The sequence below is a fragment of the Psammomys obesus genome, unplaced genomic scaffold (assembly GCF_907164565.1).
Source record: "Psammomys obesus unplaced genomic scaffold, mPsaObe1.curated_primary_1811, whole genome shotgun sequence".
Classification (NCBI taxonomy): Eukaryota; Metazoa; Chordata; class Mammalia; order Rodentia; family Muridae; genus Psammomys; species Psammomys obesus.
The window spans coordinates 869,241-883,138 of NW_026585643.1; the positions used below are offsets into that span (position 1 = coordinate 869,241).

A 13,898-nucleotide genomic window follows, 5' to 3' on the forward strand; every position below is an offset into this window, starting at 1 on the left:
CTGCCTGCCTCTGTCTCCAAATGCATGTGTTACTACGCTCAGGTTTATGTGACATTCCTTTTCTGTTTTTTGTTTGTTTGTTTGTTTGTTTGTTTTTGAGACAAGGTCTCTATATAGCCCTAGCTGTTATAATTTGATAACTTGTTGTATCAACCAGATTAACCTCTAACTCAATGATCTGCCTATCTCTACTTCCAGAGTGCTGAGATTAAAGGCATGTGCCATTAGGCCTAGTTTATATAAGGGCTTGATATGCACTGGCCTAGAACTTGCTATGTCAAGCAGTCTGACCTCAAACCTGTGACAATTCTTGTCTCATCCTCCTGAGCATTCTTGTGTACCAATTTATTGATTTTTCAGCAGGATTTCAGCTTGCTAATGTAAAATTTGCCATGTACCTCTTGCACCTACCTTGAAAATGGGATTGCAGGTACAAATCATCATGTTTACTTTTCAGAACCTTACTATTAAACTGAGTTCTTAGGCTCAGATATAAGAGTCTGTTTTTCTTATGCCCTGATCACTATTTTCCAAACTACCTTAGTGTTCTGGGAGTTAAGGCCCTACCATTGTGAGATTAAAGTCTGGCCTATGTCCACATAAAACTCTGCCTTTATATTTTAAAAGGAAACCAAGACTGCGGAATCAAAGACACCCTAGCGAGCAAAGACCGATCCCACACTTGTTGTCTCCTTACTTACACAGTGTGAGGAGTCCTTTCTGATTCTGGTAGATGAGAGCTCTGCGTCTCTGAGGTTGGAGGCTGTGTGGCAGCTGGTGGCTCTGCCTCTCCAGCTTCACACTTCTTTGGGCTCCCCTGCTAATAGAGAGCAAAGACAAACTAAAAATTTAATCCTGCTGGGTTCACTTTCTTTAACTTGGAGGTAGTAAAAGACAGTGCAGGACATACATGGTAGTAGGATCATATATGGCTGTCTTTGTTATTTTAAATGTAGAAAGGGATGTGGCTTAGAAACAAGTACTGCAAAAAAATCTTAAGCAGGACGTGGTGGAACACACCTTTAATCCCAGGACTAGGGAGGTAGAGGCAGGCAGATCTCTTTGAGTTCAAGGCCAGCCTGGTCTACAAAGTGACAAAACAGACAGGGATACTATACAGAAAAACTTTCTTGAAAAAACAACAACAACAACAAAACTGTAGCTCTGGCTGGCTTGGAACTCACAATGGGACCAGCATAGCCTTGCTATTAACAAGATAACCACATACTTCTGCCTCCTGCATTCTGGGATTGAAGATGTAAACCTGGCTAAAGGTAGGTACTTGAAGACTTTCTAGCTGGGCCCAGTGGCTAAGGCCTGTAATCTCAGTACTCAGAAGGCTAAGGCATGAGGACTTACAAGGTATGTGCTGCTACACAGCGAGACTCTGTCTTTTTTTTTTATTCCTTTTCTTTTTCTTTTTTCCCCCAAGACGGGGTTTCTCCTGTGTGGCCCTGGACGTCCTGGAATTCAGTCTGTAAACCAGGCTGGCCTCAAACACAGAGATTCACCTACTGAGTGTCTCCTGAGTGCTGGAATTAAAGGCGTGTACCACCACCTTCCGGCTAAGACCCTGTCTTAAGAAATAGAGTAAAAAGAAGTCTGGGGACATAGATCAATGATACTACTTTTATGTTTAAGACTAGGGGCTTATCCCTAGTATGAGGGAAGACTCGCTCTAGCGGCTGGAGAAATAGATCATGATATAATGATTGCCTACCATATATAAGGCCCTAAATTCCATCACCGGTACTGCAATAACAAAAGGAGAGACAAAGATTCTATTCTAGCAATCATTTTATTAGATTAAGGATGAGGTACTGGGGATTAAACCCAGACTTCCTGCTTGCTAAGCATGCACTCCACTGCAGAACTTCTGTACCCCAACTTTTTTTTTTTTTGACACAGGATCGCCAAGACCAGCCCTGACCTCAAAGCAGTCCTGCTTAATACTAAGATATAGGCCTGTACCAACATGCTCTAGAATTCTTTTTTTGTTTTTTGACTGGGTCTCTCGTCAGGTGGTGCTGGTGTACACCTTAAATCCCGCACTTGGAAGGCAGAGGAGACAGATCTCTGAGTTTGAGGCCACCCTGGTCTATAATTCCAGAACAGTGTGCTACACAGAGAATTCCTGTCTCAACCCCCCCCCCCAAGAAAAAACAAACCAAACAAAAAACCCCATGCCAGTCTTAGAACTCTTTCTTGAGAGACCTGAGAAAAGGCCTCCCTTTGGGGTCAGATAAATTTAAAGGTTCTAAGGAAGAATGTACCTTAAGCTACCTGGAAGAGGAAAACTCTGCTGTTCAACTTCACACAGAGCTTTGACTACCCAGGGAGTTAAGGTTTATACACACATTACGGTGTATACACCTGCATACACATAAGTATGTTAAAAAAGAAAAGGTGAGGTAGTAGGAGTGGGAGTGGGGCTGGTGAGATACAACTTTGGTTAAAAGCACTTGCTGCTCTTGCAGAGAACCACATTCAGTTCCCAGTATCCACATAGCAGCTCACAACATCAACTGCAGCTCAGAGATCTGATGTCTTCTGCATTAACACAGAGAACATATTCATGCAGGCAAAATGCTTACACACATAAAATAAGTCAAGAAAGAAAGAAAGAAAAGAAAAGAAAAAAAGAAAGAAAGAAAGAAAAAGAGAGAAAGAGAAAGAAAAAGAGAGAGAGAGAAAGAGAGAAAGAGAAAGAAAGACAGAAAGAGAGAGAAAGAAAGAGAGAGAGAGAGAGAGAGAGAGAGAAAGAAAAGGCAGCAAGATGACTCAGCTGCTGATGACCTGAGTTCCATCCCTGAAACCCACATGGTGGAAGAACTAAAACGTGTTCTCTATTCCATATGCATGCCATGGCACACATGCCAACCCTTAAACAAACAAACATTTTTGGTTTTGTTTTTGCTTTTCTTTGAGACAGGGTTTCTCTGTGTAACCTTGGCTATCCTGGACTTGCTTTGTAGACCAGGCTGGCCTGGAACTCAGTGATCTGCCTGCCTCTGACCCCGAATGCTGGGATTACAGGGGTGCACCACTGTGTCTGGCTCTGGGTTTTTGTTTTTTAAAAAATAGTAAGAAGTGTCCTCAACCCTCTGCATTTCTTGACTCTTGTCCAGACAGATACTTGAATTTTATAGTGAAGCAAATGTGCTGGGTGTATTGGCACACACCTGTAATACTACCAAGAGGGAGGCCAAGGCAGGATCATGAGTCCTGGGCTATATATCTATATATCTATAGATACTAGGATCCTGTCTCAAAAACACTAAAGAAAGGGGAGATCCAGCCTAAGGGGCTGAAGAGCTTACCTGCTCTGGCTGTAACCTCTGGATCACATGCTTCTGCTCTGGCTCAGGCTGGCTCAAATACCTCCCCCGGACAGAAGCTGGGGATGTGGAATTCTTCTCCTGTGGCTCAACGACCTGCAGCTGTGGCACTGATGGAGCTGCAGCCTCCTGACCACAAGAGGGATCTTTGGTTTCAGTGTAGCTGGTGTTGCTATCTCTGGAGACTCCAGGGCTCAGAGACTAAAAACACAACAGAAAACACAAAAGAAAAATTATTTTACATAGCAAATATTTGGGAGAGACAAGTTGGAATGGATGACGTATATTCAGGAGACCATGAGAGTGTTCCAGCTTTTGCTGACCCAACCCATCCTCTGGGTCTTTTTGTTTTGTTTTTTATAAAAAGACGACTGCACAAATGGGCAGTAGATTTGATACACAGCCTAGGATGACCCTGAACTGAACTTTTAGCCTCTACCTCCCAAGTGCTGGGAGTACAGGTATGGGTTATGGCCTTCCTATAGATCTTTTTGTCTCATGTGTGTACTCCAATTTAAGTGAATAACCTCCAATTACTTATTCAAATGATTTACTAAATCCCACCCAGGGCTTATACTCTCAAGAAGCGAATATTAATGAAAGAGGAGTGTATTTGATATGCTTTGTAGTCAAAGGAGTTCAGAATGGACAGGGATCCCAGTGACCATTGCACTGACTCTAATGAAGGGAACTTTTCTGTCCCTGTTGGAAATCACTACAGGTAATTCTGGGTTTCAAACTTGTTAGGGACAGGGTTCTCCATAGTCACCTTTCTGCTGCTGCTTGATGTGGAACGGGAGCGGGAGCGTGACCTGGACTCTGATGTTGACCTAGAGCCCACCGTGGGTCTACCATGAGGGTTGGCATGAGCTCGTGCTTGGGATACCTCTCTCTGTCTAGATCTTGGAGATGACTGTGGGCAGCAGGCTGAGCTGTCAGGAGAGCGAGATCTGGATCTAGAGCTGGAGGATGAAGGTGAGGAGGACCGGCTGGAGGCTGAGTCAGGTGACGGCTTCAAACTATGATCTGGGAAAAGAGTGTGGGAAGCTCTTCTGCCCTCCTTCTGTTCCAAAGATTGCTTTTTCTCAGGTTCCTCTGTGATCCCTTTGGCGGGTGCTAATTCCTCTACTGTTAGAGGGAGGGGATGAGCAGACTTTTCGGGCTCAATTTCAAGACCCTTCTGGGCTGAGTGTTCAGGCAGTGTGCTTTTCTGAGCCAGAGGCAGAACACTTTCTTCGGACACTCTCTCTGCTGGAGGCTCTGCTTTGGTGTCGATAGTACTTGACAAAGACGACGGGCCTCTTACCAACTGGACAGTACGCGGGGACACTATCGCCTCCCTAGGTCCAGCATCTGTATTAGGAGGAGATAACTGAATGAGGACAGGCGGTGCTGGGCCTTCCATTGGCTCTATTTCTTCCTCATCCTGGAGTTGTATATGAGCTGGTGGAGATGATGCTTCCTTGGTAAGTAAAGGAGGGGGAGTTTCCTCTTCACCAACTATTTGTTCTGGCTGCAGCACAACAGGGGCCTTTTCTAGGTCCTCAGGAAGAGGAGGCAGGGAAGGAGACTGTGATTTTTCCTCCAAGCCTTGTGAAGATTTTGCCTCATTTTCTTCCCGAAGGAGAGCAACTATTTGTGTCTTTTTCTCTTGTTGCTGTCTGGCCAGATGACTTCTTCTAGCTTCTTCCTGGGATCTGGTAACTCGCCCTCCTGTCTCTAACTCATCCTTTTCCTGGGATCTCATGACTTGGGACTTCTCATCCATTACCTTTTTGGGTTTTGCACTGGTCATCTCTTTCCCCTCTTCATCCTCAAGCTGTTTCAGAATTGGTGCCTCTGCTTCTCTAGATTTCTGTCCCTCATCTATCTCCTCTTCCTCTTCATCATCATCATCATCTTCCTCTTCCTCTTCTTCCTCCTCTATTTTTAAATTTCGATCTGCTCTGACTCTTAGGTTTCTAGATGGTGTTTCTTGATCCTCTTCCTCCTCAGCAGCCTGGCTGTACTCAGAGAGTTTAGCTGCTCTTGCCTGAAAGAAAAGATATACAATAATTTCAAATATACTTGATCACAATTACAGAGGAAAAAGCATCTCCCAAAATACTCTTTAAGGAAGGAGAAATTAAGCAACACGTGCTTTCAGCGACAAAGGAGTGGTTGAGACAGTCAACACTAACTCTTGGGTGCCTCAGGAAATCAAAGTAGAAGACACAACAGGAGCACAAAGCTGCTTCTGGCTTTTTGTTTTAAGCTTTCAATCTCTTTTTTACTTTCTGTTAAAGATTTATTTTTATTATTTATGTATATGTGTGTTATCTGTGGGAGCACAAGTGCCAGCAGCAGCCGGAAGAGGGTACCTAATGCCTGGGAATTAAAGTTACAGATGGCTGAGTTGCCATCTGGGTGCTGGGGCTAGAACTTGAATCCTCTGGGAGAGTGGCCAGTGCCATTAACTGTTAAGCCTTCTCTCCAGGCCCATTTTTTTAAGTTTTATTTCATGTGTATGAATATTTTTCACATGGATACAGGTACACCATATATGTGCCTGGTACCTCAGGTTAGAATAGGGTGTTTGAGGGACTGGAGAGATGGCTCAGAGGTTAAGAGCACTGTCTGTTCTTCCAAAGGTCCTGAGTTCAATTCCCAGCAACCACATGGTGGCTCACAACCATCTATAATGAAATCTGATGCCCTCTTCTGTTGTGCAGGCAGAATACTGTATAAATAATAAATAAATAAATCTTAAAAAAAAAAAAAAAAAAGAATAGGGTGTTTGAGCCCCTAGAACTGGAGCTAAGGACGGCTGTGAGCCACCATGTGAGTGCTGGGATTTAAATTCAGGTCTTCTGCAAGAACAGCCAATGTTGTTCACCATTTAGCCATTTCTCCCCAGGCCTTGACTTTTTAAACTTTTAATATTAAGACAGATAGAGTATCTAAGAAAGTAGAGGGAGAACTAACCCACTGTTACTTAGTATTTCTTTATCATGACAATTTTTCCCATTTCTCCTTGAGATGCAATCCCACATCCTGCTTCTTGTCCTCCTTCTTTCTCCCTTTTTCTTCTGAGGTAGGGTCTCATGATGTAGCCCAGGGTGGTCTCAAACTCAGTGAGCAACTGTTTCTATCTCTCAAGAGCTGAGAATACACGTGTGTCACCACCCAGGACTGTGTATCTTTGCACAGTTACCCTGTGGCTAGACTTCTTCACTGTTCTTTTTTAACATCATTTCATAAAGTTTTAATTGAATAATTATGTCATATTTTGTCTTATATATTTCAGAATATATATAGTCTAGCCTACTGACTTTCATATTTAACTTTTAAAAAAATTAAAAAATTACATCATTTGTTTATACGTGTGGAGCTCAAGAGGACAGCTTGGTGGGAGTTGTTACTCTCCTTCCACTCTTGAGAGTCTCAGAGACTGAAATCAGGTTATCAAGGCACCTTTACTCACTGAGCCCTCACATTTAAGTTTTTAGAAACCACACATTAATACGTTCATGTTAGCCATAGTGGTACATGCTGTAACTCCAGCACATGGGAAACTCAGACCAGGATCCAGTGAGACTCTGACTCAAAAAAAAAAGTTAAAAATGTACGTATTTGCTGAGAAGTCTGAGGGCCAGAGCAGGTCTAACTAACAAAACAAAAAAGTGTTATTAGAAAGTGTTATTAGAAAGATGGTCAAACAGATGCAGACAGCGACTCTAGAGGAGCCTGAAATGGCACTGCAGAAAGCGGCAACTGTGTTGTAGGGGTTGGGTTACCTGTCTAACCCTGGATGATCGTCTCTCTCCTTTCCTCGGTTTCTCATCATCAGATTCACCTTTTTCTTCAGAAAAAGAGGAGCTTTTTCCTATCAAATGAAAGAAAACCAAGTCATATTCATGATACGAACACCCTGACTCATGACTTTTTAAACTCCACCAATCATTGCCTACGAGCTTTTTGTTTTGTTTTTGTGTTTTGAGACAGGGTTTCTTTGTATAGTCTTGGCTGTCCTGGACTCGCTTTCAAGAGCAGGCTAGCCTCGAACTCAGAGTGATCCGCCTGCTTCTCCATCCCAAGCGCTGGGATTACAGGCTTGTGCAACAGTGCCCAGCCCTGCCTATGAGCTGATTAGTAAAATGTTGCCACATTTCTCACACACACACATATGCACAATCAAGGGTACACAAGTCCTGAGGGTTTTTAATAACCTGCTGTGCATGCTGAGGGATATTTCAACACCTCAAATAACTCAAAAGTAACTTCCAGGAACTTGAATGGTCACTCAAATATACAATGTCAGCCCTCTAGAGGTTGAAGCAGAAAGCCTGACATCGGTTATGCCAGCATGAGCTGTTTTATGCTTAGTTCCAGGTCAGCCTCGACTACCAAGTGAGACTGTGTCTCAAAAACATAAAACCAAGAAATTTTGCTACTTTGTATCCCCTTTAGAAAATTATTTTATGTGTATGGATGTTCTGCCGGCATCTCTGTGTGTGCACTTTTTCTAACTTTAAATAAAAATATTTAATTGGGGCTGGAGAGATGGCTCAGAGGTTAAGAACACTGGTTGTTCTTCCAAAGGTCCTAAGTTCAAGTTCCAGCAATCACATGGTGGCTCATAACCACATGTAGAGAGATCTGGTGGCCTCTTCTGGTGTGCAGGTATACATGCAGGCAGAATGCTGTATAAATAAGTAAATAAATCTAAAAAAAGATTTTAAAAAAATATTTAATTGTAGGAGTGCTATGTCTGCATGTATACCTACAGGCCAGAAGAGGGAATCAGATCCCTTTACGGATTGTCAAGAGCCACCATATGGTTGTTGGTAATTAAACTCAGGAATTCTGGAAGAACAGTCAGGGTTCTTAACCCTGAGCCATCTCAACAGTCCACGTGTGCATGGTTTTTACCTTCAAAGGTCATAAAGGGTTTCTGGAACTGGAGTTACAGATAGTTGTGAACCATCATGTGGGTGCTGGCAAGCAAACCCCAGGTTCTCTGGAAGAACAGCTAGTGCTCCCAATATGGAGGCATCTCTTCAGACCCTGTATCACTTCTGAAAAAATGTACCTAGTACATTTTTAGTACTTGATGTGTTAGTCCCTCTTACCCCCAACAGTGAGAATTATAACGCAGGGTCTTGTGCACACTGAACTCTAGGGGGCTGCAGAGATGGTTCAGCAGGTAAGAGCATTGGCTTCTAAAAGACCTGGGTTTGATTTCCCAAACATACATGGAGAATCACAACCATCTGTAACTTGATTTTCAGGAATTCTGATACCCTCTTCTGGCCTTCCTGATCATCAGGAATGCACAAAGTACACAGACATGCAGCCAGGCAATATAACTATACGTATAAAAGGGTAAACAAAAATGGCAGAGTTACCATTAAGCTATAACCTCAACCCCTTGCTTTGCCTTGAGATGAATTATTGCTATAGTGCTGGAATTTATATGTGTAAGCCATGTTGGCTCTACTGGCTAGGTCTGATCAAAATATAATGAGTAAATATACCAGTCAATCTGAACAATCATAAACTCAAGAAATGAGTAAAACAGTCTTATTTTGTTGGGTGCAGTGGCACATGCTTGTAATCCCAGCACTCAGGGAGGCAGAGGCAGGTGGATCTCTGTGAGTCCAAGACAGCCAGGGCTACACAGAGAAACAAAAAGTCTTTTTTTGTTAGAAATACAGCTCAGTAGTATGGAGTGCTTACCTAGCCAAGTGGCAAAGGCCTTGGCCAAAGCTCCCAGGAATTAAAAAAATAATAATGAAATAAAATAAAATTCAGGTGGTGGTGCACACCTTTAATCACAGAGAGAGAAGCAGGTGGATCTCTGTGAGTTTAAGGCCAGCCTGGTCTACAGAGTGAGTTCTAGGACAGCCAGGAATATACAGAAAAACCATGTCTTAAAAAAACAATAAAAAAGAGGAAAAGAAGTACACAGACAAATTAATTCAAGTTACATGAACAGGGCTTTAGAACTGGATCCTCTTGACTATGTTTTATACATTGGAATTCAAGGTGCAAAGTTTTGTTTTGTTTTCTTCCCTGAAAGAAAAAGCTTGAAATTATCAATCTAGATCATAAAATTGGAGAGAGAAAAGAGAAAAAAAAAAAAAAAAAGTTCACTATTATTCCACATATGAAACTGTGGGAAAATCTCTGAAATAATTTGAGTCTCAATATCTCAACTAAAAAAGAGAAGGGCATGAACAATTCTTGTTCACTACCTATATATACTATGTGGGCCAGGTGGGGTGGCACACGCCTTTAATCCCAGCACTTGGGAGGCAGAGGCAAGTAGATCGATGTGAGTTCAACAGCAGCCTAGTCTACAAAGTGAGTCCAGGACAGCCAAGGCTACACAGAGAAACTCTGTCTCAAAAAACCAAGATGATGATGATGATGATGATGATGATGATGATGGTGGTAGTGGTGGTGGTATACGGAAGATCTGGGTGTAGCTTAGTACAAGCTTATTAGCATACATGTGGTACTAGGTTTAACCCCCAATGTGGGGAGAAGTTATACAGAATGCAATACATATATGGATAAAAATTTTGTTTAGAAAGCAACATGAGGGGTTGGAGAGATGGCTCGGTGGCTGAGAGTATTAGCTGGTCTTCCAGAGGATCTGGGTTCAATTTCCGCTGTCAAATGGTAGCTTACAACAAGCTGTATCTCTAGTTCCAAAGGATCTGATGCCCTCTTCTGGCCTCCAGAGGCACTATAATATGGTACATAAACACATATGCAGACAAGACACAAAATAAAATTAAAAACTGGCAAAAAGACAGAAAGTGCTCACTAGAAGAGTGGGTGGTTTAGGAGGAGAGTACTTGTCCAATAATGCACAAAGTTTGGTTTAAATGTCCAATGGGGAAGGAGAGCGAAATTATATTCCAAATACTTAATTAGCTAGATTGGGCTTGGGTTGGAGATAACGCCTAGATGTTTAGCAGGCACAGGCCTGAGGTTCAGCCCTGAGCACCATGATACTACCCAGAAAGTTTAAAGCACACACAGAGCAGGACCTATGTGAGGCATATTTTAACCAGTATAAACAATCCTGATGGTTTAAGCTATGACCCAGGATCTGCTGTTTTTGTCTATACACCAATAATTTAAAATGAGCTAGGCTTTGCTTTTGTAATAAACAAAACCAAACTAAAACTAATAAAATCAACTAGCAAGATTACAAACATTTCATAAAATTTTAATTCCACAATCATCTGATTAACAGGATCTCTGAAAGTATACAATTTCATACCTGAGTAAAGAAATACTTGCATTAAGGTTGGTTTTTGCAGGATCTATGTGACATACAGTGACAATCTAGACTCTTTAAAAATGTCTGAGGCTTCCTAAGATACTACTGGCTAGATGGGTGGTGGTGGTGGTCCACACACTTTTAATCCCAGCACTTGGGAGGCAGAGGCAGGCAGATCTCTGTGAGTTCGAGGCCAGCCTGGACTAATAATTGAGTTCCAGGACAGCTAGGGCTGTTACACAGACAAACCCTGTCTCGAAAATCCAGAAGGAAAAAAAAAAAGATTCTATTGGCTGAATTATACAATTCCACAATTTCATTAATCTGAAATGTTACATTATAAAGTAAATAAAGCTAAAAGAAAACACACATTTTCCATAAATTTCAAAGCAAAGCACTTGCTGGGCATGTGGCCTACGTCTTTAATCCCAGCACTGCGCAGTGGCAGGCAGGCTGCTGTGAATTTGAGGCCAGTCTGATCCACACAGTGAGCTCCAGGACAGCTAGAGCCACAAGAAAAGAAGAAGGAAGGAAGAATAGAAGGAAGAAAGGAAGGAGAGAAAGAAGGAAGGGAGAAAACCCCTTTGACAGAAGAAAGTTATCTTTTAGGCAAAAACAAGGCTAAGTATGTGTGGTAACACATGTCTATTACTCCAATACATGAGAAATGGAAGTTACCCTGGGCTTCACCATAACCTCAAGCCATCTGAGATGGTAAGAAAATGTCTTGAAAACACAAGGGTCAGAGCTGTAGCTCACTATTACAGCACTTGTGTAGCATGGTACAAACTCCGGGTTCAATCCCCAGCACTGTCAAAATACAAAGCAAAACAAACCACTAATAACAAATAAAAAAATTTAAAATTGGCAATAAAAATGTTGTTATGTAAAGTTGGCCAGAAATGAATGTCATTAGGGCCAAAGGCAAGTTTTAAGCTATAATTTAAAAATTAAACTTACCCAAGTTTGACAGATTCAGTCACCATCCACAGTAAACTACAGGTTGGTCTACTGTACAGTAGTTTGGATATCATACCATAAAAACCTCAGTAATAGGACTCTGGATGATTATTTCTTTGGAAGCACTAAGAGATCATTAAAGAGATCTGGGAAAATAGCTAAGCTGAAAACTGGAGGGGACTCACAGAATAAAACAAGGAATCACTAACAATATAAAACATGAGATCAAGGATAGCTTTCTAGTTAATTAGAAGGTGGTATCATGTGATACATGCTTGGAATAGCTGGTACCTTTTTATTATTGTTGTTGTTTTATTCGAGATAGGGTTTCTCTGTGTAATAGCTCTGGTTGTCCTAGAACTCAGAGATCCACTTGCCTCTGCCTCCAAGTGCTGGGATTAAAAGTGTGTGCCACCACAGCTGGCTTGCTGGTATCTTTTATCAGTTTGTGACACCATTAATGTTTGAAGTTAGATATTATTAATACATGCAGGCATTGAGCACTTTACCTAATGGTAAACTCAATGCTGGCAACAGGCTAATGACAAAGGGGAAATTCTGGGCTTGAAAGATAAATACTGGAAAACTTTTCATTTTCAAGAAGTTCAAAGCCAGAAGCCTTCAGGAGAAGGGAAAAGGTGGCTACTGGACAATGAAGGATGTACTAACATGAATCATGTATAAGGGCATTTATGAGAGTAGGATTTTGTTTTTGTTTTTGTGAGAGGAAAAAACTGTTATATATCTCAGGCTTACTACCAATTCTCCATATTCCTGTTTTAGCCTCTTGAGTGCTGGGATTATCGGAATGTGCCACCACACTCAGCTGCAAAATAGCTTATGTATCTCAGGAAACAAATCTATGGACAGGATTTACAGGACCCAAATTAGGCAAATATGAATTGAAACAAAGATTACTAACAAGGTACCGTTACATATACACATAAGCAGCAATAACAAAGAGGTCTAACAGTGATGCCTAACCTAACTGTTTGCCATTTCCTTACATTCTCAGCATCCTGACTGAGAAAAAGGAGGAGGGCTACCAGCGTGGTAAGAGCACCGAGGGCTTCTGTTAAAGAGCATGATGGACAGCGCAGAGAAATGGGAAGGAACCAACATTCTCAGCTTATATTTTAACAAGTTTTTGTTTTCCTTAGATTGAGTCTTAAAAACACAACAACAATAACTTTCCTGTAGGGGTTTTCTTTATAGCATGTGCGTAAGAGTTTGCTAGGATATAGGCCAAAGATCCTAATAAAATATTACAGTGGAAAACTACTCTGTGGTTAGTCATGCATTCACCAAATTATCCAAGAAAACTAACTGGCAAAAAGAAAAAAAAAAAAAGAGGAATCTCAGGACTCTCACCCCTGAGATTCAGAGTAGGACCCAGAAATTCATGGTCTTAAACATTCTACAAAAACAAGTAAGTGAACAAAACACCTTAGGTGTCACTGGTGATTAGCAAGTATGTTACTACTGAAGAGTAGAGCAGGTGTGAAGAGGCAACGTGGCATCAGGTACCTACATGGAGGGGTGGTGTAGAGCTCCAGCAGGGCTAGTTCTATCTGCCCTAGTTCCTGGTATTCACTGCTTCAGGGTAGAGAATGTCAATCACAGGACCATAACAACGACAGCTTATTGTTTGGGGTTTTTCTTTTCGTTTTTCAGAGTCTTGCTAGCCAGACCCCTGTTGTCCTACTATTTATCACATAGTGTAGGCTGGCCTCACAGCCTTCATCACCATGTTGGCTGCTTCCTCACTGTTTACAAGTATTTATTTGTTTAGGTGAGCATGTATATTATGGGAGGTAATGTAGAGGACAGAGGACAGTTTGCAGGAGCTGGTTCTCTCCTTTCACCATCTGGGTTCTGGGGACTGAACTAAAGTTGTCAGGCTTGGCAGCACGTGTTCTTTCTCATGGAGCTTATCGTGTCTTCCCCTCACCCCCACAATCTTTTTCTTTAAGTGTCTGTGACTGAACCCAGAACTTCATGATACTAGGCAAGTGCTCTGCCAATGAGCTATATCCCTAACCCTGTACCATATCCTCATCTTTTTTTACTTGCTGAAAATTAAACTTTATTGGCTAGCCTGGTCTAGATAGCAAGTTCCAGGTCACCTAGGAATTATGTTTTATTTATTGTGTATATGTTTGTTTACATATGTGGACAAGCACATGCCACATGTGTGGAGATCAGACGACAACCTTTGGAAGCTCTTTCCTTTAAGTTTGGCAAAAACCATCTTTAGCCACTGAGCCTACTCACTCCTAACTCTTCCACCCCATCACCACATCATCCATATAGGGTCTGGATCT

General features: G+C 41.8%; 1 protein-coding gene across 1 annotated transcript in view; it reads right to left on the bottom strand.

Annotated features, from left to right (window-relative positions):
• Positions 1 to 13,898, bottom strand: part of Acin1 (apoptotic chromatin condensation inducer 1) — a 47,092-nt gene that overhangs the window by 19,362 nt on the left and 13,832 nt on the right. Inside the window, exons 5-8 of the mRNA XM_055615766.1 lie at positions 7,115 to 7,203; positions 4,108 to 5,370; positions 3,321 to 3,539; positions 702 to 820 (exon numbers count right to left, since the gene is read on the bottom strand). Coding sequence (XP_055471741.1) covers positions 702 to 820; positions 3,321 to 3,539; positions 4,108 to 5,370; positions 7,115 to 7,203 — 1,690 coding nt within the window. The remainder of the gene's footprint in view (positions 1 to 701; positions 821 to 3,320; positions 3,540 to 4,107; positions 5,371 to 7,114; positions 7,204 to 13,898) is intronic.